This window comes from Oncorhynchus tshawytscha, unplaced genomic scaffold (assembly GCF_018296145.1).
Source record: "Oncorhynchus tshawytscha isolate Ot180627B unplaced genomic scaffold, Otsh_v2.0 Un_scaffold_16373_pilon_pilon, whole genome shotgun sequence".
In the NCBI taxonomy this organism is placed as follows: Eukaryota; Metazoa; Chordata; class Actinopteri; order Salmoniformes; family Salmonidae; genus Oncorhynchus; species Oncorhynchus tshawytscha.
In genome coordinates, this window is record NW_024609240.1 from 1 (window position 1) to 13,612 (window position 13,612).

Below are 13,612 nucleotides of genomic sequence, written 5' to 3' on the forward strand. Positions count from 1 at the left end.
GTGGGCTTAGGGTGGGGGTGAGGGGTGGGCTTAGGGTGGGGGTTTGGGGTGGGCTTAGTGTGGGGGGTTGGGGGTATCAGTGTGGGGATGTTGGGAGGCCTAGTGTGGGGGTTTGGGGGTCAGTGCGGGGATTTTGGGGGTCTGTGTGAGTGTTTGGGGGTCTAGTGTGGGGGTTTGGGGTGGGCCTATTGTGGGGGTTTGGGATGGGCCTAGTGTGGGGTTTGGGGGGCTTTGGGGGATGGGCTTAATGTGGAGGTTTGGGGGGGGTTTGGGGGGGGGGTTGGGGGCTTAATGTGGGGGTTTGGGGTGGGCTTAATGTGGAGGTTTGGGGTGGGCTTAATGGAGGTTTGGGGGGCTTAATGTGGGGGTTTGGGGTGGGCTTAATGAGGGGGTCTGGGGTGGGCTTAATGTGGAGGTTTGGGGGGGCCTAGTGTGGGTGTTTGGGGTGGGTTTAATGTGGGGGTTTGGGGTGGGCTTAATGTGGGGGTTTGGGGTGGGCTTAATGTGGAGGTTTGGGGTGGGCTTAATGTGGGGGTTTGGGGTGGGCTTAATGTGGGGGTCTGGGGTGGGCTTAATGTGGAGGTTTGTGGGGGCCTAGTGTGGGGGGGGTTTGGGGTGGGCTTAATGTAGGGGGGGGGTTTGGGGTGGGCTTAATGTGGGGGTTTGGGGTGGGCTTAATGTGGGGGTTTAGGGTGGGCTTAATGGGGGGCTTAGGGTGGGCTTAGAGGGTGGGGGTGAGGGGTGGGCTTAGGGTGGGGGTTTGGGGTGGGCTTAGTGTGGGGGGATCAGTGTGGGGATGTTGGGAGGCCTAGTATGGGGGTTTGGGGGTCAGTGTGGGGGATTTTGGGGGGTCTGTGTGAGTGTTTGGGGTGGGCTTAATGTGGGGGTTTGGGGTGGGCTTAATGTGGAGGTTTGTGGGGGCCTAGTGTGGGGGTTTGGGGTGGGCTTAATGTGGGGGTTTGGGGTGGGCTTAATGTGGGGGTTTGGGGTGGGCTTAATGTGGGGGTGAGGGGTGGGCTTAGGGTGGGGGTGAGGGGTGGGCTTAGGGTGGGGGTTTGGGGTGGGCTTAGTGTGGGGGTTGGGGGATCAGTGTGGGGATGTTGGGAGGCCTAGTGTGGGGGGTTTGGGGGGTCAGTATGGGGATTTTGGGGGTCTGTGTGAGTGTTTGGGGTGGGCTTAATGTGGGGGGTTTGGGGTGGGCTTAATGTGGAGGTTTGTGGGGGACCTAGTGTGGGGGTTTGGGGTGGGATTAATGTGGGGGTCTGGGGTGGGCTTAATGTGGGGGTTTGGGGTGGGCTTAATGTGGGGGTTTGGGGTGGGCCTAATGTGCAGGTTTGGGGGCCTAGTGTGGGGGTTTGGGGGGTTTGGGTGGGCTTAATGCGGAGGTTTGTGGGGGCCTAGTGTGGGGGTTTGGGGTGGGCCTAATGTGGAGGTTTGGGGGCCTAGTGTGGGGGTTTGGGGTGGGCCTAATGTGGAGGTTTGGGGGTCCTAGTGTGGGGGTTTGGGGTGGGCTTAATGTGGAGGTTTGTGGGGGCCTAGTGTGGGGGTTTGGGGTGGGCTTAATGTGGGGGTTTGGGGTGGGCTTAATGTGGGGGTTTGGGGTGGGCTTAATGGTGGGCTTGATGTGGGGGTTTGGGGTGGGCTTAATGTGGGGGTTTGGGGTGGGCTTAATGTGGGGGCTTAGGGTGGGGGGTGGGGGTGAGGGGTGGGCTTAGGGTGGGGGTTTGCGGTGGGCTTAGTGTGGGGGTTTGGGGGATCAGTGTGGGGATGTTGGGAGGCCTAGTGTGGGGGGTTTGGGGGGTCAGTGCGGGGATTTTGGGATCATCCTTGGGGGGGTCTGTGTGAGTGTTTGGGGGTCTAGCTGTGGGGGTTTGGGGTGGGCCTATTGTGGGGGTTTGGGATGGGCCTAGTGTGGGGGTTTGGGGGCCTAGTGTGGGGGTTTGGGGTGGGCCTAATGTGGAGGTTTGGGGGGCCTAGTGTGGGGGGTTTGGGGTGGGCTTAATGTGGAGGTTTGTGGGGGCCTAGTGTGGGGGTTTGGGGTGGGCTTAATGTGGGGGTTTGGGGTGGGCTTAATGTGGGGTTTTGGGGTGGGCTCAGTGTGGGGGTTTGGGGGGGCTCAGTTGTGGGGGTTTGGGCTTAATGTGGGGGTTTGGGGGGGCTTTGGGGGTTTGGGGTGGGCTTAATGTGGGGGTTTGGGGTGGGCTTAATGTGGGGGTTTGGGGTGGGCTTAATGTGGGGGTTTGGGGTGGGCTCAGTGTGGTTTTGAGACACTGCCCATGCAAAAAAACGGATCTCTAGTTTAAATTGACAGAGTTTGATGAGGATTATTTTCTCCCCTTGACTTTTTCCATTTTTGTTACGTTACAGCCTTATAATCCTCAGAAATCTACACACAATACCCCATAATGACAAAATTAAAACTGGTTTTTAGAAATGTTGGCAAATGTATTAAAAATAAAAACAAATACCTTATTTTACATAAGTATTCAGACCCTTTTCTATGAGACTCAACATTGAGCTCAGGTGCATCCTGTTTCCACCGATCATCCTTGAGATGTTTCTACAACTTGATTGGAGTCCAGCTGTGGTAAATGAAATGGATTGGACATGATTTGGAAAGGTGCACACATGTCCATTCAAGGTCCCACAGTTGACAGTGCATGTCAGAGCAAAAACCAAGCCATGAGGTCAAATGAATTGTACGTAGAGCGCCGAGACAGGATTGTGTCAAAGCACAGATTTGGGGAAGGGTACCAAACAATTTCTGCAGCATTGAAGGGCCCCAAGAACACAGTGGCCTCCATCATTCTTAAATGGGTGAAGTTTGGAACCACCAAGAACTGGCCGCCCAGCCAGACTGAGCAATCAGGCGAGAATGGTCACTCTGACAGAGCTCCAGAGTTCCTCTGTGGAGATGGGAGAACCTTCCAGAAGGACAACCATCTCTGCAGCACTTTATGGTAGAGTGGCCAGATGGAAGCCACTCCTCAGTAAAAGGCACATGACAACCAGCTTGGAGTTTGCCAAAAGGCACCTAAAGACTAAAGACCATGAGAAACAAGATTCTCTGGTCTGATGAAACCAAGACTCAACTCTTTGGTCTGAATGCCAAGAGTCACGTCTGGAGGAAACCTGGCACCATCTCTATGGTGAAGCATGGTGGTGGCAGCATCATGCTGTGGGGGTGTTTTTCAGCTGCAGGGCCTGGGAGACTAGTCAGGATGGAGGCAAAGATAAACAGAGCAAAGGACAGAGAGATCCTTGATGAAATACCGCTCTAGCGTGCTCAGGACCTCAGACTGGGGCGAAGGTTCACCTTTGAACGGAACAACGACCCAAAGCACACAACCAAGACAATGAAGGAGTGGCTTCGGGACAAGTCTCTGAATGTCCTCGAGTGGCCCAGCCAGAGCCCAGACTTGAACCCGATTGAACACCCTACAGAAAATATCTAATTCTAACCCTACAGAAAGTATCTACTACTAATATGGATGTTTAGTTTGGTAACTCCACCAGACATGCAGTATGATGTTAATCACCAACGACACTATGATGTTAATCACCAATCACTCTCTCTCTCTCACCAACGACTCCTCTAAGAGGTCTCTCTCTGACCAACGACTCCTCTAAGAGGTCTCTCTCTCTCTCACCAACGACTCCTCTAAGAGGTCTCTCTCTGACCAACGACTCCTCTAAGAGGTCTCTCTCTCACCAACGACTCCTCTAAGAGCTCTCTCTCTCACCAACGACTCCTCTAAGAGCTCTCTCTCTCACCAACGACTCCTCTAAGAGCGCTCTCTCTCTCTCACCAACGACTCCTCTAAGAGCGCTCTCTCTCTCTCACCAACGACTCCTCTAAGAGCTCTCTCTCTCACCAACGACTCCTCTAAGAGCACTCTCTCTCTCACCAACGACTCCTCTAAGAGCGCTCTCTCTCTCACCAACGACTCCTCTAAGAGGTCTCTCTCTCTCACCAACGTCTCCACTAAGAGCTCTCTCACCAATGACTCCTCTAAGAGCTCTCTCTCACCAATGACTCCTCTAAGAGCTCTCTCTAACCAACGACTCCTCTAAGAGCTCTCTCTCACCAATGACTCCTCTAAGAGCTCTCTCTAACCAACGACTCCTCTAAGAGCTCTCTCTAACCAACGACTCCTCTAAGAGGTCTCTCTCTCTCACCAACGACTCCACTAAGAGCTCTCTCACCAATGACTCCTCTGAGCTCTCTCTCTCACCAATGACTCCTCTAAGAGCTCTCTCTAACCAACGACTCCTCTAAGAGCTCTCTCTCACCAATGACTCCTCTAAGAGCTCTCTCTAACCAACGACTCCTCTAAGAGCTCTCTCTCACCAACGACTCCTCTAAGAGCTCTCTCTCTCTGTCCTCTGGATGTTCCGAGGGTGATTTAGGGCTGTTGTCAAGGCTTCCATTGTTAACATTCTAGAGCCCTTTCTTTCTGTCCAGACGAGCGGCAGAATGGAACGTGGTTAACCACAGGATCAGGGACTTAACACAGGAAGAGTTACGATGTCACCGTGTTTCTCCCAACTTCCCCAATGTACCACAACATAGAGAAACATCCCCAAAGCAACATTAAGCAGATATTCATGACACATTACAGCAGATTACACTATTTAAACAACACATTTTATTCTCAAGTTAAAGTCAAATAGGTAGAATAGTGAAAGATCCCCAATCACTGTAGATTTTAGGTTAGCAACATTAAGCAGATGTGACAATACAGATGACAGTATATAAACAAGATGTTTTACTCTCAACAACAGATGACAGACAGTACATGAACAAGATGTTTAACTCTCAACAACAGATGACAGTATATGAACAAGATGTTTAACTCTCAACAATAGATGACAGTATATAAACAAGATGTTTAACTCTTAACAACAGATGACAGTATATAAACAAGATGTTTAACTCTTAACAACAGATGACAGTACATGAACAAGATGTTTAACTCTCAACAACAGATGACAGTATATGAACAAGATGTTTAACTCTCAACAACAGATGACAGTACATGAACAAGATGTTTAACTCTCAACAACAGATGACAGTACATGAACAAGATGTTTAACTCTCAACAACAGATGACAGTATATGAACAAGATGTTTAACTCTCAACAACAGATGACAGTACATGAACAAGATGTTTAACTCTCAACAACAGATGACAGTACATGAACAAGATGTTTAACTCTCAACAACAGATGACAGTACATGAACAAGATGTTTAACTCTCAACAACAGATGACAGTACATGAACAAGATGTTTAACTCTTAACAACAGATGACAGTACATGAACAAGATGTTTAACTCTTAACAATAGATGACAGTATATAAACAAGATGTTTTACTCTCAACAACAGATGACAGTATATGGAAATTAGCTTGAAAACTGCTCATTTCTGTGATGCCTTTTAAAATGTTCCTTCCAGGGGACTTGGTTTGTCCCACAATGCACTGCCAAAGTCACAGTAAAATTCCTTGTATGCTATTTTCTATCTCACTCTAGTTGTGTTCTGATGAGGGTGTCCCTGATGAATTTAGCACACAGAAGGGGTCCCAGGCCTCAAACAGTCTGAGAAACAACTGTTCTAACTAATGATCAGGGACTTCTGTTGCTCAGAAGATACGGTCCACCAACTTCTCTGTTAAATCTGAAGTCCAGCAGTTCAGTCATGTCTTATTCACCAAGAAGTCTCCTCTTACAGGTGGAAGCTAGTCTCTCTGTGTGTCTTACGTCATCGCTGTCTCTCTGTGTCTTACGTCATGTCATCGCTGTCTCTCTGTGTCTTATGTCAGGGCTCATCATGTCATCTCTGTCTCTCTGTGTCTTACGTCAGGGCTCATCATGTCATCGCTGTCTCTCTGTGTCTTATGTCAGGGCTCATCATGTCATCGCTGTCTCTCTGTGTCTTACGTCAGGGCTCATCATGTCATCGCTGTCTCTCTCTGTGTCTTACCTCAGGGCTCATCATGTCATCTCTGTCTCTCTCTGTCTCTTACGTCAGGGCTCATCATGTCATCGCTGTCTCTCTCTGTGTCTTACCTCAGGGCTCATCATGTCATCTCTGTCTCTCTCTGTGTCTTACGTCAGGGCTCATCATGTCATCGCTGTCTCTCTGTGTCTTATGTCAGGGCTCATCATGTCATCGCTGTCTCTCTGTGTCTTATGTCAGGGCTCATCATGTCATCGCTGTCTCTCTGTGTCTTACGTCAGGGCTCATCATGTCATCGCTGTCTCTCTCTGTGTCTTACCTCAGGGCTCATCATGTCATCTCTGTCTCTCTCTGTACTCTACTGTGTGTTTCAAGGCCTGCATGGTTTTACAGCTGTTGTTCATTGCAGAAGAACATTTCTCCCTGCATGTGAACGGCCATCTGATGTCTCCTCAGCCGGACCATGGTGATGAATCCTTTCTGACAGTCAGGACAGTGGTAAGGTCTCTCCCCTGTGTGTATCATCATGTGCTGCGTCAGGTTGCAGCTCACACTAAACCCTTTACCACAGACAGTACACCGGTAGGGTTTCTCCCCCGTGTGGCTCCTCATGTGTGTCTGGAGATGACCCAGGACAGAGAAACACCTTCCACACTCAGTACAGCGGTGGGGTTTATACCCTGTGTGGATCCTCATGTGATTGGTTAGATTGGTTGCTCCTGCGAACCCTCTGCCGCAGACAGAACAGCGGTAGGGCTTCTCCCCTGTGTGGATCCTCATGTGTAACCTCAGAGCATTATTCTTAGTGAAACCTTTACTGCAGAACTGACAGGTAAACTGAGCATCGATGTGAGCTTCAACGTGATCTTTTATAGCCTCTACCTCAACCTGTTTTCCACACACCCCACAGACACGTTCTCTCATCTTGGTGTGCATTCGCACATGTTTAAAGAAATAGCTTTTCATGAGAAACATTTTCCCACACACCTTACAGCGACTCTTAGAGGGAGAACTAGGATGGATCGACTTCACTGCAGAGATGGGCTGAGAAGCACTGGGTGTCTCTAATAGTTGACGGTCCTCTCTAGTTCCTCTTTTCAACTGTTCGTATGAGGTGCTGGTACTCTGGGTCTGGTAGAGATGTGAGGGCTGAGGTGGGTCCTGATTACAGTCACTTTGCACACAAGCGGAAGTGAATATGAACTCTGTGGTGTCAGACTCCTGACCTTCCCCCAGACTGGTCCAGAGTTCCTGCTGTTCCTCTTTAATGTGTACGAGCTGTGGATCCTCCTGCACCAGACTGTGGATCCTCCTGCCCCAGACTGTGGATCCTCCTGGCCCAGACTGTGGATCCTCCTGGCCCAGACTGTGGATCCACTCCTCCTGCTCAGAGGGAACCTGTTCTCCACAGGCTGGGAGCTGCTGCAGCTGGGTGTCTGGAAGGAAGGAAGCAGAGACAGAGATCAGAACAATACACTGGGCCAGGTATTCCCAAATGGAGGTATGCCAAATAAAAATGTGATTCCCATTTTCAAACAGTCCATTTATATTTTCCAACGGGGCTCTACATTTGGGTGAGTTTTTTTTCTCTCTTGCCTGAGTAGCCTCGTTTCACTGACAAAAATAGCTAAATAACAACACAATGTCAAATACAGGCAGCCTAGCCAAGTAATTAACATCCAATCACATTAACCGTTACTCTCTCGCGGTAATTCCACTAACGGTCCGTATGAAGCCAAACGTAGCTGCTGCTCATGTTGGTATCTGTACTGATGGTGTAAAAGCCATGACAGGGAGACATCGTGGAGCGGTAATGCCCCTGCAAGCAGTTGCTCCCGATGCCACTTGGGTACACTGCAGCATCCACCTAGAGGCTCTTGGGTAGACTGCAGCATCCACCTAGAGGCTCTTGGGTAGACTGCAGCATCCCCCTAGAGGCTCTTGGGTAGACTGCAGCATCCCCCTAGAGGCTCTTGGGTAGACTGCAGCATCCCCCTAGAGGCTCTTGGGTAGACTGCAGCATCATCCACGAGAGGCTCTTGGGTACACTGCAGCATCCCCTAGAGGCTCTTGGGTACACTGCAGCATCCCCTAGAGGCTCTTGGGTACACTGCAGCATCCCCTAGAGGCTCTTGGGTACACTGCAGCACTGCTCAGCACTGCAGCATCCCCCTAGAGGCTCTTATGTACACTGCAGCATCCCCCTAGAGGCTCTTGGGTAGACTGCAGTATCAACCTAGAGGCTCTTGGGTAGACTGCAGTATCAACCTAGAGGCTCTTGGGTAGACTGCAGCATCCACCGAGAGGCTCTTGGGTAGACTGCAGTATCAACCTAGAGGCTCTTGGGTAGGCTGCAGTATCAACCTAGAGGCTCTTGGGTACACTACAGCATCCCCCTAGAGGCTCTTGCTGCCAAGGGAACGCCTGACCACTTGAAAGACGTTTTGGACACCACAATGAAAATGGTTAACTTTGTTAAAGCAAGACCCCTGAACTCTCGTATAGTTTCTGCATTATGCAATGATATGGGCAGCGACCATGTAACACTTTTACAACATACAGAAGAGCGCTGGTTATCGAGGGGGAAAGTATTGACACGTTTTTTTAAATTGAGAGACGAGCTTAAAGTTTACTGACCATAATTTTCTTGTCTGACCGCTTGCATGATGACGAGTTTCTCACACGACTGGCCTATCTGGGTGATGTTTTTTCTCCCCTGAATGATCTGAATCTAGGATTACAGGGACTCTCCGCAACTATATTCAATGTGTGGGACAAAACTGAGGCTGATTAAGAAGTTGGAGCTCTTCTCTGTCTGCGTTAACAACACACAGGTCTTTCCATCACTGTAGGATTTGGTGTGTAAACATTGTCCGTTAAGCTCGAGTTATCGAGCTTAACGGACAATGTCAAATGTGATATAGCGAAGCATCGGAGTTACGCTGGTATTTTCCTGAAACAGATGACATAAACTGGATTCGTTATCCCTTTCATGCCCTGCCTCAAGTCCACTGTAAAAGAGAGCCTCATCGAAATTGCAACAAGCGGTTCTGTGAAAATTGGATTTAATCAGAAGCCACTGCCAGATTTCTGAATAGGGCTGCACTAAGAGTATTCTGCCTTGGCAAATTGCGCTGTTAAGACACTGATGCCCTTTGCAACCACGTACCTATGTGAGAGTGGATTCTCGGCCCTCACTAGCATGAAAACTAAATACAGGCACAGACTGTGTGGAAAATGATTTAAGACTGACACTCTCTCCAATGCAACCCAACATTGCAGAGTTATGTGCATCCTTCCTTCTCATTAACCTGTGGTGAGTTATTCACCATTTGATGAACAAATAAGGTTTCATATGTAAGATGGTTAAATAAAGAGCAAAATTATTGATAATTATTATATTATTTGTGCCCTGGTCCTATAAGAGCTCTTTGTCACTTCCCACATCCTGGGTTGTGAGAACAGTTAATAAATGTATAGTGTGTGTGGCAGGCTTACAATGATGGCTGACCCTGGTGCTAGAGGGGGTACAGCTGACCCTGGTGCTAGAGGGGGTACAGCTGACCCTGGTGCTAGAGGGGGTACAGCTGACCCTGGTGCTAGAGGGGGTACAGCTGACGCTGGTGCTAGAGGGGGTACAGCTGACCCTGGTGCTAGAGGGGGTACAGCTGACGCTGGTGCTAGAGGGGTACAGCTGACGCTGGTGCTAGAGGGGGTACAGCTGACGCTGGTGCTAGAGGGGGTACAGCTGACCCTGGTGCTAGAGGGGTACAGCTGACGCTGGTGCTAGAGGGTACAGCTGACCCTGGTGCTAGAGGGGGTACAGCTGACCCTGGTGCTAGAGGGGGTACAGCTGACCCTGGTGCTAGAGGGGGTACAGCTGACCCTGGTGCTAGAGGGGGTACAGCTGACCCTGGTGCTAGAGGGGTACAGCTGACCCTGGTGCTAGAGGGGGTACAGCTGACCCTGGTGCTAGAGGGGGTACAGCTGACCCTGGTGCTAGAGGGGGTACAGCTGACCCTGGTGCTAGAGGGGTACAGCTGACCCTGGTGGAAGGGGTACAGCTGACCCTGGTGCTAGAGGGGGACACAGCTGACCCTGGTGCTAGAGGGGGTACAGCTGACCCTGGTGCTAGAGGAGGTACAGCTGACCCTGGTGCTAGAGGGGGTACAGCTGACCCTGGTGCTAGAGGGGGTACAGCTGACCCTGGTGCTAGAGGGGGTACAGCTGACCCTGGTGCTAGAGGGGGTACAGCTGACCCTGGTGCTAGAGGGGGTAAAGCTGGAGGTTGAATGTTTGACGGGGTACAGGACTATAAACAGTTAGGGAGCCAGTGCACTAGGCCAACCATGTACTCTAAAAGGAGTGTAGGTCAGCCTACCAGTACTCCTTAAGGGCCAGGGACCTGGTTATTGTCAGAAGTAGACAGGCTCTGGCAGACAAAACAGACAAACGCTCCATCGATGTGGTTCTAAATACATAGCCCTTTCACATCACGTCAACATCCAGAATACACACTTACTGTCCACTGTTTTAACAGCTTTATTAGTGGCAGTAGTTTTCAACGACATGTTTCTGGCTGCGTTCCGTTACAGTCATTCTGAGCTCGATAGACAATCAGCACCGGTGGTGTCCTCTGGTTTATGTACACACGGTGTAACACGGAGATGTGGCTGTGTGGGAACACTTACCTTAGAAAGCTGTGTAGTAATAGAGCTCCACAGTGGAGGTGTCATAATACCCATAAAACCTAGCGGTTAAACAGGGAAATGGTTCCAATCATTTCCCCCCATAGGGGATTTTAGAAACACTTCAAATGAGGGCTGTGTTTCGTGTGTCCTTACCTTTTAATAACCAGGTAAATCGCTCTCGGACAAGGTGACTTTTATCAACTTATTCATCTCACATTCTAAAATGCTAATTAGCATCAAAGTAGACATCCATTGAAGACTACAAATCCCTGCAGGTCATATCTAGCTGACACCTTTTGCTAACAGGTATTGTGTCCATTTAAAACTTGCACAAGACAATTCACAGAATTGTCACTTGAATGAAATGTAGTTAATTTATTCACTACTACATTTAGCCAACATTAGAAAGTTAATCCAGAAATTCTTACCTTTGCCTCGATTAGGCAGTCTTATCCAGATCATCATGGCATTTGTGCTTAATGAAAGCCACATTAGCAACTAATTAGCGTTTCATTTGGTGGGGGTAGATACAGGCAAGTCACATTGTCCTAGAGAGATTTACACAATTATCTAAATGTTACCCCAGGGTAGGCCTACACGAAACACAGCCCTTATTTTAAATGTTTCTCAAATCCACTATGGGAAACATTGTGGAAAAACAATTGGAACCATTTCCTTTTTTTGACTGCTTTGGTTTTATGGGTATTATGACTCACACTGTGATACTCTATTTAACTTTTTGCTTTTTGAAAAAGTATTTATTGCTGATATAAAAGATAAGTTCCTTGTTTCCAAAACCGTATCCCAAGCTATGTTTGTTCTCGTTCAGACCGAACGACAAAACTCACCCGGAAGATGAAACATTCATCAATAAGAGCAGCAGTGCTGATCTGGGATCTGAAGTTAATTAGTGTCTATGAACGGGGAAACACTACATTAACTCTGGGCACATTTACACAAAGCATCTCAGAGCAGCAGTGCTGATCTGGGATCTGAAGTTAATTAGTGTCTATGAACGGGGAAACACTACATTAACTCTGGGCACATTTACACAAAGCATCTCAGAGCAGCAGTGCTGATCTGGGATCTGTAGATATAATCTAATGGGAAAACGGATCCCAGATCAGATACTCCTAAAATGCTTTGTGGATAAGGGCCCTGGTCCACTGAGGGGGCGACGGCGTCTAGAAGCTAACTAACATCTACCTACTAACAATGTAAACATATCTAGTGAATCATTCACAAACCTGCTCTATACAACTTTATTTCTGGTTTAATAGTGATATCGAGCAGCTTCTGTAGACGGCTGTTCCTCTCTTCCGAGCGGGACATTTCGTCCTGATACTCTGCTATCGTTTTCTCCACGACCCGGAATATCTCTTCGGCAGCAGCTGCTAATCTCTGGTTGAAAAACGACTTTAATAGTTCTATTCTAGACATTTTAAACTTCGTAGTGAATAGCTAAGTTAAGCTTATAAACTAGCAGTGTATTCTTTGCGTTTAGAAAACAGGACGTAGAGTCAACGTCACTTCCGGTTTTGGGCTTCAAAATAAAAGCAATCATCGGAAAACTGTAAAATAGAGAGAGTAATGTTCATTTCTAAGCAATGGCTGATATTATTAAATAATACGTAATTAAAATAGATTAAATAATTATTGTAACACTAACATTTTAGTACAATTCACTGTTATTAGCTGTCGCACAATACAAGTGGAGTGATTAAAGGTGAGAGAGGCAGGTTGAGGTGGCCAGGGTCAGAGTAGTGCAGGAGATGTGGTATGTTGAGGCAGGTTGAGGTGGCCAGGGTCAGAGTAGTGCAGGAGATGTGGTATGTTGAGGCAGGTTGAGGTGACCAGGGTCAGAGTAGTGCAGGAGATGTGGTATGTTGAGGTGACCAGGGTCAGAGTAGTGTAGGAGATGTGGTATGTTGAGGTGACCAGGGTCAGGTCAGTGTAGGATGTGGTATGTTGAGGCAGGTTGTGACCAGGGTATAGTTGAGGTGACCAGGGTCAGAGTAGTGCAGGAGATGTGGTATGTTGAGGTGACCAGGGTCAGGTAGTGCAGGAGATGTGGTATGTTGACCAGGGTGACCAGGGTCAGAGTAGTGCAGGAGATGTGGTATGTTGAGGTGACCAGGGTCAGAGTAGTGCAGGAGATGTGGTATGTTGAGGTGACCCAGGGTCAGAGATGTGGTAGAGGTAGTGTAGGAGATGTGGTATGTTGAGGTGACCAGGGTCAGAGTAGTGTAGGAGATGTGGTATGTTGAGGTGACCAGGGTCAGAGTAGTGTAGGAGATGTGGTATGTTGAGGTGACCAGGGTCAGAGTAGTGTAGGAGATGTGGTATGTTGAGGTGACCAGGGTCAGAGTAGTGTAGGAGATGTGGTATGTTGAGGTGGCCAGGGTCAGAGTAGTGCAGGAGATGTGGTATGTTGAGGTGACCAGGGTCAGAGTAGTGCAGAAGATGTGGTATGTTGAGGTGACCAGGGTCAGAGTAGTGTAGGAGATGTGGTATGTTGAGGTGGCCAGGGTCAGGTAGTGTAGGAGATGTGGTATGTTGAGGTGGCCAGGGTCAGAGTAGTGCAGGAGATGTGGTATGTGAGGTGACCAGGGTCAGAGTAGTGCAGAGATGTGGTATGTTGAGGTGACCAGGGTCAGAGTAGTGCAGGAGATGTGGTATGTTGAGGCAGGTTGAGGTGACCAGGGTCAGAGTAGTGCAGGAGATGTGGTATGTTGAGGCAGGTTGAGGTGACCAGGGTCAGAGTAGTGCAGGAGATGTGGTATGTTGAGGCAGTGAAGGAAGTATAGGAGGGCGGATCAAGGCTGTGGGTTTCTGAGAGGATCCCCGTGAATAGTAGATCTGTGCCAGAACAGAGGGATCGGCCAATGAGTGATATATGTTTCAGTAAGGTTGGCTTCTCAGCGTTCATAGCAACGGTTATCAGCTGTACAGCAGAGAT

General features: G+C 48.9%; 1 protein-coding gene across 3 annotated transcripts; it reads right to left on the reverse strand.

The window, feature by feature from the left end:
- Positions 1–4,626: 4,626 nt before the first annotated feature.
- LOC121844470 (zinc finger protein 239-like) lies at positions 4,627–12,183 on the reverse strand. Of its 3 annotated transcripts, none has more exons than XM_042314601.1 (2): positions 11,901–12,183; positions 4,627–7,398 (listed from the first exon to the last, which is right to left on the reverse strand). In XM_042314601.1, the coding sequence occupies exons 1-2, from the start codon at positions 12,091–12,093 to the stop codon at positions 6,350–6,352; spliced, it is 1,242 nt and encodes a 413-aa protein (XP_042170535.1). In that variant the 5' UTR covers positions 12,094–12,183; the 3' UTR covers positions 4,627–6,349. The 3 variants fall into 3 exon arrangements, with proteins under 3 accessions (XP_042170535.1, XP_042170537.1, XP_042170536.1); XM_042314603.1 differs by lacking the exon at positions 11,901–12,183 and adding an exon at positions 11,502–11,851; XM_042314602.1 differs by lacking the exon at positions 11,901–12,183 and adding an exon at positions 11,082–11,487.
- Positions 12,184–13,612: the final 1,429 nt, after the last annotated feature.

What these genes read in the sequence shown, in the direction of transcription:
- LOC121844470 (XM_042314601.1), bottom strand. Translation starts at nt 12,093, where the DNA reads ATGTCTAGAATAGAACTATTAAAGTCGTTTTTCAACCAGAGATTAGCA. An exon ending in AATAAAGTTGTATAGAGCAG is followed by an intron (nt 7,399 to 11,900) that starts GTTTGTGAATGA and finishes CCTTCCTTCCAG; the next exon opens with ACACCCAGCTGCAGCAGCTC.